The sequence below is a fragment of the Pelophylax lessonae genome (assembly GCF_965119305.1).
Source record: "Pelophylax lessonae genome assembly, chromosome: 10".
Lineage (NCBI taxonomy): Eukaryota > Metazoa > Chordata > Amphibia > Anura > Ranidae > Pelophylax > Pelophylax lessonae.
The window spans coordinates 49763343-49777434 of record NC_138777.1 but is presented as its reverse complement, the minus strand read 5'-3'; the positions used below and the strand labels follow the sequence as shown (position 1 = coordinate 49777434).

Here is a 14092-nt window from a genome sequence, read left to right as displayed (position 1 = left end):
CTTTTGGTAATATAGTGTATGTATTGTAAAGATGGATTACATTATTTTTATTGGTACTTATGCTATTGGAGTCCTCCTCTTCTCTCTATGTAAAAGTTTGCATATGGGTGGATGGAGCCAACCTTCGTGAAGTCTGCATTAGAAAACAGCTCATCTCTTCCCTCTGATTTTCATTGGCACAGCAGGACCTGTTATACGATGACACCCTACTGGGAGCATCTTTGTTTTTTAGGTCCACTTTTACTTATGGGTGGAGGTCAATTTCATGATGGAGGTGTACCAAAGCTTATTTCAAGTGCCACATCCTTAGAAAAACTGTCACAGCCTCTCTGCTAAACTCGATCCATTGGTCACCAGACTGAACCCATTGTCTGCTCACATACAGACTGCTCCTGTCTTAGCGCAGGCACATCGGTCTGTCTAGATGGTAACTACCTCTGGCTCTTCAGAATCTCCAGATCTCACTCTTAGATGTCAGTCTAAGTCAGTGGCTTATTTCTTAGGGTCAGATGGGACATATGATGCCCATGTGTCAGGCTTCAAACTGCTCTTGCAGCCCATAGGAGCCATGACTGATTAGAGAGCACTCTAAAGTATTGTGGGCAACACCCATCTGTCTCCAATGGGTTTCACACCCATGCAGGGACCCTTTCCCTGCTAAACCGGCACTATCTACATCATTACATGGTAACAGATCCTCCATTAGTCACTGCTGTTAACACAATCCCCTAACACAGAAACCCAGAATAACTGGTTATTTCTTCTAGCTGGCTTTAACATGATTGAAGTGCACTAGGGGCTGTGTCTACATACATTTTTAGTTTATTACTTTATTGTTTAACCCAGTGATCCTCAAACTATGGCCCTCCAGCTGTTGCCGAACTACACATCCCATGAGGCATTGTAAAATTTAGACATTCACAGACATGAATAGGCATGATGGGAATTGTAGTTCCTGAACAACTGGAGGGCCAAAGTTTGAAGACCCCTGGTTTAACCACTTGTCCACCAATGTACAATTTTAAACAGCTGCAACTGTGAGTTTGGTTCTGTTTTTAACAGCCAGCGAAAGGCTTTCAGATAAAAGTGATGCGGCCAGCCTTCCAATCACTTTTATGGGGCTCTCAAAGTGTACCCATGAAAGCCACACAACCTGTGGCCAAACAGCTGCATTGGAGGCAGGGGAGACACTGGGGGACCCCCAGCATCTGTATAAAAAGAGTAACTGTCACCTGTCCATTCTATCACATAGGGGGCTTGTTAGACCCCTTGTTATACCAATAAAGTAGCAAAAAATAAAAAATAAAATGAATAAGTGTAAAATAAAAAGAAAATAATGTTAGAAAATAAAAATAATTTAAAATGTTTTAAAGCATCCGCGTACACACCCCATATAAAAAGCGCATCATAGGGTGAGCACGTGTATCTAAGCATCAATTACACCAGTGAGCGTGAGAGCAATAATTTTAGGCCATAATTCATGGTAAACCCTCAATTAATAACCTGTAAAGGTTTAAAGCATTACCTAAGGCGGATTTTGGGTGCCATCATGTTTTGCAATTCCACAGGCATACACAATGTTAAGACTTGACATGTTTGGTATCTATAAACTCGATGCAACCCAATATTTTATATTAAAACATGGCATAATATTGTGTTTGCACTAAAAATCATTTTAGTGTATTTTGTTTCCTGAAAATATGGGTTTTATAAAAAGCTCCACAAATATTGGATTTAGTAATATAAAAAATTGCAACTAACACTTTTTTATTCTCCACAGTCTCTGCTTTCATGAAATATATACTTTTTTTGGGAGGTTTACAGTGATTTCTAATAATAAAATGCAGATTTTATAATGTGTGCAAAAAATAAATAAAAAATAGTTCTGGTAGAAAAGGTTAGCACTGATGTTAGTGCTGTAAATACGGTACCTCAGGTCTGAGGTTGGAGTGAATAGCTAATTATTTAGCTATGAGGCTCTATCGCCAAAAATTGTTCTCCAATCCAGAAATGTCCTTCCATATCACCGTCACTAACACAGATGGTAAAACGTGACTGGGAGGTTTACAAAACAATCTGACCATTTGGAAAGCACTCAAGTGGCAACCCTGTTGGCTTGCAGATAATGAAGAAACAGTCAAACCTGGGTATCTTGTGGGCTGTCCAGATCATGCAGTCCAGCGACCACCCGCAGCAGTTCTCGGAACCGTCTTCTGCAGTACAAAACTGAGTTATAATTCAAATACTCAAAGAAAGATAATGGATATATTTCACTTATTGGATAAACTGACATCAACCACGGTGGCCACACACACGTCAATGATGAACTAGTTGCCAAGTCCTGGCTATATGTTTTACTTTATAATAGTCTCCAAACTGCAGCCAAGGGGCCAGATGTGGCCCTTTGCTTGCTTTTACTTGGCCCTTGGGTCAATATTACTCCCACTTTCAGCAACAGTGGGGCATGGTCCCTGACACGGACAATGGTGCACTAGTCTTCTCACTGACACCAACTATAGCGCACTATTCCTCCCATGGATACCAAGAATAGGGCACTATTCCTCCCATTAATACTTACAATGGGACACTAGAACTCCCACTGACACAATTGATGGGGCACGATTCCTCCCACTGACACCAATGATGGGGCATGATTCCTCGCATTGATACTAATGATGGGGCAATATTCCTCCCACTGACACCAATGATGGTGCACCATTCCTCCCACTGACACCAGTGATGGGGGACTATTCTTCCCACTAACACCAACAATAGGGCACTGTTCCTCCCATTGATACCAATGATGGGGCACTACTATACCCCTAATACCAATGATGGGGCATTGTTTACTCCCACTGATGCCAGGACATTTTCTTCCCCCACTGGCCACAGTCTGAACACCCTAAAGTTTGAAGGACAGTATACTGGTCCTTTGGTTAGAAAGTTTGGAGACCCCTGCTTTATATGGATGGATATACTTGACAATACTACTTACTTGTGTGCAACACAGCTGGCAGCTGTTAGGACAAACTTTTTTGTCACAATTACCCCACTGCAGAAGTGCTTACTGCCAAAGCTTATGCTGACGTGCCAGGGCCAAGAGTTTGGAATGGCTTCCTCTGCTACAGTTATGCTCTGGTTAAAGAACATAGGTAGGATTGGTGCAGCTACACAACCTGTGTCTAAGACAAAATAAAAAAAACCCAATAAGCAAGTATGGGGAAATCCCTACTGTACAACAATGATTTTCTGATTATTTTCTTTAAGATGAAGTTTGATCTGCTTATATTTTGTTTTACCTTGTTCTTCCTCCCCCACCCCCACCCTCATCGACATGCTAAATACATTTTAAATAAACCTGTTTTCAATACATACCTTATTTTAGACCCAGTGATGTGTCAGCACAGGGTCTCTGTGCTTCTCTGTGCAATGTAGGTGGATTATGGCTGGTGGGAGGAGCTAGTACGGTGCTGTACATAGCTTCATGAAAACATCACAGCACTCGGTACTCCTTTCACCTCTTAGATAGTAGGGAGACTCTTGAAAGGAAAATCAAACAAAGGGCGACCTCTACCCGTGCCACATCCCAAAATATATTGTATACACAAAAAATGCAAGAACTAGTCCTGCAGTTGATGAACTTTACTGGCACCAACATGAGACCAAGACTTTTTAAAAAAAAAAAAAAAGTATCAAATGTTTATTAGTACACATATTAAAAAAAAAGACGCTTACAAAAGCATCCAAAAAAAAAAAAGAAAGCTTTAAACCATGCATGTGACATACTAGTCCTTAATCTGGCCCCTATACAGCACCTCCCAAAAGTTGGTACAATACGGGTTACAATACCCAAAGGAGGTGTCCGCATATTGGGTCACTTCCGCTTGTCAACGCGTTTCGCTTTGTTGCGTAGCTTCTTCAACACCAATATTGGCAGGGTATCACATTAGCAGGAGCAGTAGAGATTGTTAATGGTCACAAGCAGCACGTCTGGAGGGTGGACACAGGGATGAAGTGTTGCCCCAATTTCAAGACAGCAGTGCCTAAAGGCCCGTACACACGTACCGATCGTCGGCATACAAACGTCGGTGGACGAAGGATCTGCCGATTGTACGCGTGTTAGTATGGTGCCTCCGACAGATGTCTGCGCACAATCCGCGGACAAAAGTCTTTCTTGCAAACATGAAAATATTTGTATGCCGACACCAGAACGGACGATTGTTCGCCTGTCAGTACACAATTCTGCCGACACACAGCTACAAATCCCAACACGCATGATCAAACCAAATGAGTTCCCGGAAGAATTTTCTCTAGTAAACTCAACATTTTATTCAGAAAGAACTTTCGGCTCGCGGAAGTCCAAGAAATAGGTGAAATGCGGAGCACATGCTCATCTTGATAAATGTGAGAAGAAGGAAGATGCTGCTCATAATGCCATACTTTTCTAATAAAAAGGCATGTGTTCTGTTATGATGAAGATAATGTTTGTCTATTCTATCTGTTCTATCAAATTTTAGAATTAAATAATTTGAACTCTTCACCATTATTTTTGTATTTTCACACCAAAGATCTAACTATTGATATGACCCTTTATTCTTGTATGAATTAATGTCTAAAACATATTTTTCAGGTTATGCACAATATTAAACATGTTAACAAATTCAGATAGGCCATTTTTTATTTTAAATTTTCTTTATTTTTTGGATCTCAGCAAAAAAAAAACAAAGCAAACATCAATACTTTCCGTATAATAAACTAAACATAAAAAAGGTCCATTTGGACAAAATTAAACTAGAAACTGGCAAACAGGGGTAAAATAAATAATAGGGGGTTACACAAATTAAAGTTGCTGGTAACTGTAATCAGGTTGCCATGAGGGCAGGTTTGGATCCTGCTGGCCATATTGCCACTGGCCATGTGGCATTTGGCGAGGTGGTGGGTGTTGTGGAGGTGGAGGTGGAGGTGGAGGTGGAGGGCACGGGTGCTCCTGGCATGCGTGGCTGTGCTCAGTAAGTATGCCGTTTTCTGCGTTTTGCAGCACATCCAGAATAATTTTTCTGGCATACTGACACTGCCTGAGGTCCACCTTATCCAGGATTTTGGCAGTCATATTCCCGAAGGACTCATTGGCCTCCGGTTTCCGACGTAGGGCTATGGTGGCCTCCTGGATAAACTCGTCGGTGATGTCATCCACGTGCTTCCTCTTTTGCCTCCGTTTGGCAGGAGGAGGTGGTGGTGGAAAGAGTTCCGCAGGCTCCTCAGGCTCCACAGGCTCCCCAGGCTCCTGGCTGCAACCTGGCTCCTCCTCAGTGACACTTCCCTGTTGATGAAATGAACAATTGATTAGAATGTTATAGTGTATATAAAAATGCATGTTTGTTATATTATTGTGAACAAATAGCAGACTTTACATACAGTGGCATATCTAGGGTCTCCAGTGCCCTTGTTGAGGAGCTGTATTTGGCAACAACCCCCCCCCCCCCAAGATCAATGTAAAACTGTAACCCACCCCCCCAAAAAAAAATTAAAGGGCATTAAAAGTTTCTAATTTGCCCCTTGTTTGCCCAGTGTAGAGCTCTCTAGTGGGCAATCATTGTCTCAGGTGTGAAAAAGAAAGAGAGGGTTGAGAGATAGAGAGAGGGAGAGAAAGAGGGGGTGTGAGAGAGAGAGGAGGGGGTTGCAGAGAGAGAGGGGCCTGAACTTGCAGAGGACTTGATGTAGGGCATTGAGGGTGAAGCAGTGCAGGGAAACATGAATAAGGAAGCCACCTGCCTTGCTGACCCAGAGTGAGAGACCAGAGACATGGAAGCAAGGATGGATGGATCATTTGCAGGAGCTGTTAGTTTTGTATTAAAAAAGGTTGAGCCAGAGGAATGCTGAGGCTACAGCAGTGTTTCTTAGGACCAGAGGTGTGCTGGGGATGCAGCAGTGTTTGTAAGACCGGAGGGGTGCTGGGGATGCAGTGAGAGGCAGTCTCAGTCTCCTGGTCTTTTGGCTCAGCTGCTCTCAATGTTTTACACCTGCATGAAGCAGCTCTCAATGTTTTACACCTGCATGAATCCGCCTGCAAACTGGGGGTTCTGGGGTGTGCAGGCTGAGTGGATTGTTAAAATAAACAATAAAACAATGCCAATGTTTTTGTGACCCACCCCCCTTGGCCTGCGCCCCTGGCGGTTGCCTGTCATGCCAACCCCTTGCTATGCCCGTTTACCTAAAGGGTCAATTATGGTTTAGCTTATAATTTTGTTACATGATTACATTTTAGCAGACAATATATTGTGAAATGCCATACCTGAGTAAAACTCTCCTCCAGGAAATCCTCATCCTGGCTTGGATCTACCGACACTGAGCCCTCTGCCGAAGTAGAAGGCAGTGTAGAAATTGACGGCCTGGATTCCATGGTGTCTGCCAGGAACCGCATGTTATCATAGTACCACAGCCGTGGTACATATACATTCCGTGCCCCTGCTCCAGACTGGGTGGAATCTTCTATTTTTTTTAACTCCCGCCTGTAGGCAGTGCGAATACTGTTTATTTTTTTGCGGATATAATCAAAATTTGCCCCAGGACAGACGGGCTTGTAGAAGGCCACCAAATGTTCCATGGCCTGTTTTCTGAGTTTTCGATTTTTATAATCTGCGGACTTGACTTGCCACAAACAGGGCAGTTGCCTGAACTCATCAATAAAACTTATTAAAAAGTTGTGGGTGGTGAAATTGTCCACCATATTGCAGGACAGTATATGCCTGCAAGACACAAAACAACACAAAACATATTAAAATAGCATGTATTTTGGCACATAATAAAGATATTCCTAATAAAAGCTGTATAGGGCCCAAAACACACACTTTCTATTAAAAGAGTCGTACCTTTGTTTGTGGGGAAAAGTCGTGATTCGCCGCTCGATCGTGCTCCAACTCTCGATATGTCCGCTAGCGAATCGTCGGCCGAACGATCTGGCGTCCTTTAAATACAGCGCAGGCGTCAACTCCTCCTCCAGTGGCGGGCTTGTGCAGGGGTGTGTACGTGCCGAAGATCAGGCCTACATGCGACACTCACACCTGAGGCAGTGGAATAATCATTGTTTAATTAGGAACCATGTCTCAACAATCTGGGAGCTCAATTAGTGGGGGCCGAAGTGATTGGGCCACCCGAAAATCAAGGGCTACACCCATGTCAAAGCCAGAAATGGTGGAGATGGTCTCCATTTTAGAAAAAATGGATTACGATGGAAAGTTGGCAAATTACGATCGGCCCAATGCCAGGAAAGATGGCATCATGGACAAGGTGGTGGCCTGTTTGGTCAAAAAATTCGGTGTCGAGCGATCGAAAGATCAGATTCGGAAACGGTGGTCTGACCTCAAACACCGTGAGCAGGATCAGCTTTCCCAAATCCATCGGATTTTGAAAAAAAGTAAGTTTTATTTTTTCTTTATTTTTTTAATCATGCAATATGTTTTTTTATAATTTTGTGTATGTTGTATTAACATGTCTAGATTATAATGTCTATGTAAAAAGTTAGATTACTCATTTTAGTTGTCATGTCGTGATTTGATCGATCTATTGTTGATGTTTTAGTATATGACATTAAAAGTCAGGAAGCCATAGTGAAAAATATATGTATTGTGTTGCAACGAACGTTCTTTCCTGCACGAATCTTCTCAGCAAACATTCCTATTAATCACAGATTATTATTCAAACCTTTAAATAGGAGAAAAACGTAAACTCCGTGCCAAACAATGGGAAAGGAGGAGGAGAGGTTTGGCAGCTCCATCGGCAGTTGTGGAACAAGATGAGGACATGGGCACAGAAGGTGGCACAGATTCCACTAAAGGTAATTGGTTCCTATGCACTGTCAAACATTAATGTACCATATTTTTCGTAGATAACCATGTACATGTCTTCATATTTGTTACTAAAAGAGCTATCAAGCAGGGCACCATGTCCTAACAAATGTACCTCTTGTGACTTTTATGATATGGCCAATGTTTTGTATTATGTAGATGAAGACATTATTCCGGAAATAATCCTGGTGGAGCCAACAAGTGATGAGACACCAGAGCAACAAGAAGGTTGGTAGTCACAGATTTTTGTGTAGTGGTATCATAGAAATATGTGTATTTGCAATGATTGTTTAACCTTATATTCTTGTATTCCCTTGCAAATTTACATTGCAGATGTTGCATCATGCCAGGATGTGGCATCCCCAGCCAGGTCAGAAGCCCGATCTCCTGGCAACTTGCCAAGCAGCATGGAAGCCAGTTCCGAAACTGTGGAGGAACCAGGACCAAGTGTCCAAGAGCCAATTGTGTGCCCACGTAGGTTTTTTCATAATGATTTTTATCAGTGTTATTTTTAGCCTCCAATTTACAACACTAGTTCCCTATGGGAGCCTCTTTATTTGAATGGAAGTCGCACCGTAAGTCGGATCAGGATGCTCTGACTTGCGGGGCCACTTGCGTTGTGAAGATTTTTGAGGGGGAACTACACCCAAAAATTGAACAACCCACCGTGGGTGTCCCCCCAAGTTCACAACCAGGCCTTTTGTGTGTGGTATTGAGTTTGAGGGTATGCCCACAACAAAAAGACAGCGTGGGTTACCCCCAAAACCCCTACCAGACCCTTATACAAGCATGCAGCTTGTCAGGCCAGGAAAGAGAACGAGCAAGCGGACCAAACACCCCCTGGACCACAGCAGGACACATGCCCTCAACATGGGGGGGTTTTGTTGCTTTGGGCCAGGGGGCCTCTGCACCGCACACCCAAAAGCACCTTACTCCCATGTAGAGGAGGACAAGAGCCTCATCCCCACAACCCTGTCTGGTGGTTTTGGGGGGTCATGCGGCCAGGGGGTTCCTAGGACTTTGGAAGCAACCTTTAACAAAGGGTGGCCCCCAGATCCCAGACCCCAATCACTATGTGAATGGGTATGGGGTACATAGTACCCCTACACATTAACCACATAAATGGAAGTGTATGTGAATAACGACAGGAGACGTTTATGAAATGTTCTTAAATATCTTCATCCGGTCTTCTCCACTCTGCTCTTTGGATCTTCTCCTCTCCACTCTTCTGCTGTCCAATCTTCTGCTCTTATGTTGTCTGCTCTTTTGCCCTAGGCTCTTCTTCTTCCTCCTGTCCTCCTCCAATGCTGTTGCCGTGCATTCTGCCCGTCTCTGGTCTCTGCATCTTAATATATATACATTACAACCATGCCCTCACAATGACGTCATCATGCGTTCACACCCCTAATGAATATATAGTAAGCTCAGGAGACCGGCAGAATCATCAGCAACAGCATCGGAGGAGGACAGGAGGAAGAAGAAGAGCCTAGGGCAAAAGAGCATAAGAACAGGGTAGGTATTAACTCGAGAGGAATTTAAGATTACCTGGACACCAAATGTTTCTCTATTATTATGACCTCATGTAGGTGATTCACATTGACTCATTTTTTTTTAATTTTTACAGACCATGTTTTACATAGTTGCACATTAGCCAAATTGACCCGTGAGGCTCTCCAATGCTGCGCAGACCTGGAACAAATAAAGGAGACTGCAACGGCATTACAAATCAAAATGCGCAATTTTGTGGACATGATTGGCAAATTTTAAGCCACAATTTTACTAGGTTTTTAATGTTTGTATTGGGATGTTCCTGATGTTACAATTTTTTAAGAATGTTTTAGGGCATTTTAATTACACTCAGATGTTAAAGAGTGTACCCAAGTTTGGGAAAAGCACTTTACAACACCCTAACCCTAACCCTAACCCTAACCCTAACCCTGTGAATGTTTGATACTAAAACGTTTTTACATTCAACAATGTGTGTTCAATTCTTTATTAGACTTTAGTTGGGGGGTCGAGGTCTAAAGCTGTGTAAAGAAGCACTAAATGTATGATGGCTGTCCTATTCCCATATTTACATGTTAATGAAAGCATTTTGGTCACTGCCATATGCGAGTTGCTGGAGGTGTCAATGAAATGTTAAAGATACCCCCAGTTTTAACACATATCACAGTGCGATCTGACATTTCACACAGGATCGGATCACACAAGTTTGAACGATTGTGCGATCCTATCCTGATGCGGCTGAATAAATGCATCATGTGCGACTTTTGTGCGAGTGCAGTGCGAATTGAGCCATACAAACTGTATAGCTGATTTTCGCATGAACATCTGATCGCATGTAATAAAGGAGCAGTGCGCTACGATATTACATGCCATCAGATGTGCAGTGTGAATTGAGACATACACTTTGTATGGCTACATTCGCACTGAACACGCATACAAGTCGCACATGACCCTTTATTTCTGATGTATCTGGATTGGATCGCACAGTGCTTAACACTTGTGGAATACAATCCTGTGGAAAAAGTAAGTGGCGGGTCACCCTTATGCAATGCTGGAAGGCTGCAAAGTCGCAGACTTCCCGCATCGCATAAGTGTGACTCAACACTCAAGGTACTAGCAGTCCTAGGATTCAATATGGCATTGATATTGCCAGTAGCAATCAGTGTAGGGAGATCAGTGTAATCTATAGTGTATTGCTTGTTCGTTGCTCTAGTTCACTTTCCATTACCTATATATATAACACTTTGAGATGAACAATGATCAAGTTTCACATAACACTGACATATCCTAATATTGGTGGGCAGTGAGAAGGATGTCATAAATGAACACAACATAACAGGTGTAGGTACTTTGTTAATACCCTAATGTATTATATGAAATATATAGTATGGGCAACTTCTGGACAATGAACACCAATGTAAGGTGACATTAGATGAACCTTGGGTGTGACCTAGTTCTCAATGTGACAGGGTTTGTGTACATTTTGTGGGGTGCAGAAGGCCCTTGTATTTACACCACTGGCTAAAAAATAACACATGGCCATCATCACTTTGGATCAGCTGGTGAGAGACTACAGTCAAGAAACACACTGATGAATGTATTAACCCTTCCAAAGTCACACATATATAACACATGATTAACCCAAATAATTGTGTTTGGCATATGTGCCCAAATGATTATAATCCACAATACAGAATCATTGCAATTTTTGTTTAATGTGTTGAAAAATAATATATCTCTGACATTTATCTTGTGTGTCCAATCTTTAACAAGATTAATGGGTGTGTGACAGTGATTGCTGCCAGGACACAGCTCCTCTCCCCACGAAATAGTCCAGATATTCCTGGCGGATCTGACGGGCCCTGTGTGATGCCAATGCTGACCGTCCAACTTCCATTGACGTCATGGACTCCACTTGGTTAGAAGGTTGGGCCTCTCCACTTGTACCTGGCATAGCAGGGTCAGTATCCAGTTGCTGCAAGACATAATTTTGTGCATTCCTGCGTAGGAAGTTGTGCAAAATGCAGCAACACAAGACCACATTATCCACTTTGTACAGTGCCAGGTTTATGGACGTCAGGAATATCCGGAACCGGTTGGCCATTATCCCGAAGGCATTCTCCACAACTCTGCGAGCTCTGGACAACCGGTAGTTGTAAATCCTTTGGTCTGGGGTGAGGTTCCTCTGAGGGTAGGGCTTCATGAGATGCTCCCCAAGCGCAAAAGCCTCATCTGCGATAAACACAAAGCTCATACCCTCAACAGTTTGCTCCCTGGATGGCAGGTTCAGAGTGCCGTTCTTTAGACGACGAGCGAACTCCGTCTGATCAATAACTCCCCCATCCGAATTGCGGCCATTTTTGCCAATATCCAAAAAAATAAACTCATAGTTTGCATTAACTATGGCTAGCATGACTATACTAAAAAAACCTTTATAATTATAATAAAATGTGCCGGAATTCGGAGGGGGGACAATGCGGACGTGCTTCCCATCAATAGCACCCCCACAATTGGGAAAATTCCACTTCTCCAGAAATTGATCAGAAATCTCCAGCCATTGCTCTGCGTTTGAAGGAAACTGTGGGGAAAAAATAAAAAAAATAAAATTAGTGCTTGAGCACATCACATTATTAATTACACACACAGTTGTCTGTTAAATGCTTATGCAACTTGCTAAAAAAATATACAACAGGAAGGCAAAGGTTTGGATATGGGGATGTAACATCTACATACATTTATTTTCAACCTCCTATTGTTCTTATATTGTAAAGGGCCATACACACTAGAAGATTCTCTGAAGACTTTTTCGTGCAGATTTACCTTTTCTATGTAGTGCAAGGGCCTACCAGATTGCATAGGATTTGAAAGTGTTTGTTGGACCTCATATTATTTGGTTTTGGTAAATCGGAAGGATAAATTGTTCTGACAATCTTCTAGTGTGTATGGCCCATTATACTCACCAGCTAGAGCTGAGATTTACAAACTACGGCCATCCAGCTGTTGCAGAACTACACATCCCATGAGGCCTTGTAATTCTCTGACATTCACAGACATGACTAGGCATGATGGAAATTGAAGTTCGTGAACAACTGGTGGCCCATAGTTTGAAGACCTCTGAACTTGAGCTTTGGTATATGCTGACTTTGAGATTTAGCATGTGGGTGGGGGGATGGGTAAGTAAAACTGGGCATTTATACATCAATTAGGGCTTGTGGTCAGTGAAGGTTTTAACATCATTACATAAACATACAGAATCATAGGTGGGAATGGATGGACTGATGTATTTTAGATAAATCATTAACTAGGTACTAAAACATTGGCCAAGGAATAATTGTTTGAGGGAAAGCAATAAAATGACCCAAATTCAAAATACTGTTAACAGGCAATGCGTTTAGGGACACATAGGAGAGAATGGTGGGGTGGTTAGTGGGTAATTTTACAAATGGTTAAAGATAATCTACATCTTTACTACTATGTGCATGCGGACAGAGGGTAGTTTACAAATAATGGCCTGTGTCAATTGCTGTACATCCAAAAACATCATAATTCAGGTGAAACTAGTAATACATGTAATGTAATGTAAAAAATCAAACATACCTTGATATAGTCCTTCTGCAAGACCTTGATGATGGCAGAGCAGGTCTCAGGGATGATGACTCCAAGAGCTTGGGGGGAGATGCCTGTGGTGAACTTCAGATCCTGCAGGCTTCTCCCTGTTGCAAGATACCTCAACGTCGCAATTAACCTTTGCTCAGGAGTAATTGCAAGCCGCATACAAGTATCCTGCTTCAGAATATAGGGGGACACCAGGGCAAGAAGACGGTGAAAGATGGGATCCGTCATCCTCAAATAATTCCTGAAGTCATCAGGATTATTTTCCTGGAGCTCCCTCAGCAAGGACATATGAGAAAATTGATCACGGTTAAGCAACCAATTTTTCGTCCAGGAGGTCCGCTTCTTCTTCCTATTGCTCGTACGTCGTCTCAGAGCCAAAACTCCAACACTAACGACAGCAACGGACGAATTCACGGTCGCCATAATAAATTCTCGAACGATGTCTCGGAAAATAGCGAAATGTCGTCAACCAAACAAATGCTACCGAAATCAGCGCGAGATGCCCAGAAGGGTCACGGCCAAACACTCACTTCCTCTTTTGTAGCGGCGAACGTGCGTGGAACGTAGTGACGTCATTTTCTGTCGGAAGACAAATGTCCTGGGCAAGTTTGGAGCACTTTTCAACAGACAAACAACAAACACACCAGCCGCGAACATTTGTAGGACGTTCCGTCGGCCGACGATCGGTACGTGTGTACGGGCCTTAAGGGTAACCTTGAGATCTTAACACCTGCTACAAGGGTGTATGTCCCCTCAAGGTATCGCCTGGATATGCAGCACAGATTGATCATGTAAGTGATTATGACTAAACATATTTTTATCTCCTAATCTTCAAAGAGTTCAGATACTGGAAACATCCATCCACCCACCATAGTCAGGGCTTGTAGCAGGCCATTGGGTAAGTCCTCCAGGTTTGATGTTGCCTCAACAAGAGCCGTCCGTCCACCTGCCAGACCTTCTGTCAGGTGGACGGACAGCTTTTGTTGAGGCAACATACACCCTTGTTGCAGGGCTACTTCTTGCATTTTTTGTGTGACTCTTGAAAGGAGTTTTGCAAACATAAAAATGCTTTGATGGGTGGATGTCCATATAGAGGAGTGAGTGTTCCTAGGCAGACTGTCTAGGTA

The 14092-nt window shown here is 42.8% G+C and overlaps 1 protein-coding gene across 1 annotated transcript in view; it reads right to left on the bottom strand.

The window, feature by feature from the left end:
• LOC309565172 (ovochymase-2-like) overlaps positions 1-14092 on the bottom strand; it is a 132007-nt gene that overhangs the window by 47018 nt on the left and 70897 nt on the right. Inside the window, exons 12-13 of the mRNA XM_082269968.1 lie at positions 2996-3182; positions 2144-2213 (exon numbers count right to left, since the gene is read on the bottom strand). Of these exons, the coding sequence (XP_082126094.1) occupies positions 2144-2213; positions 2996-3182 (257 nt within the window). The remainder of the gene's footprint in view (positions 1-2143; positions 2214-2995; positions 3183-14092) is intronic.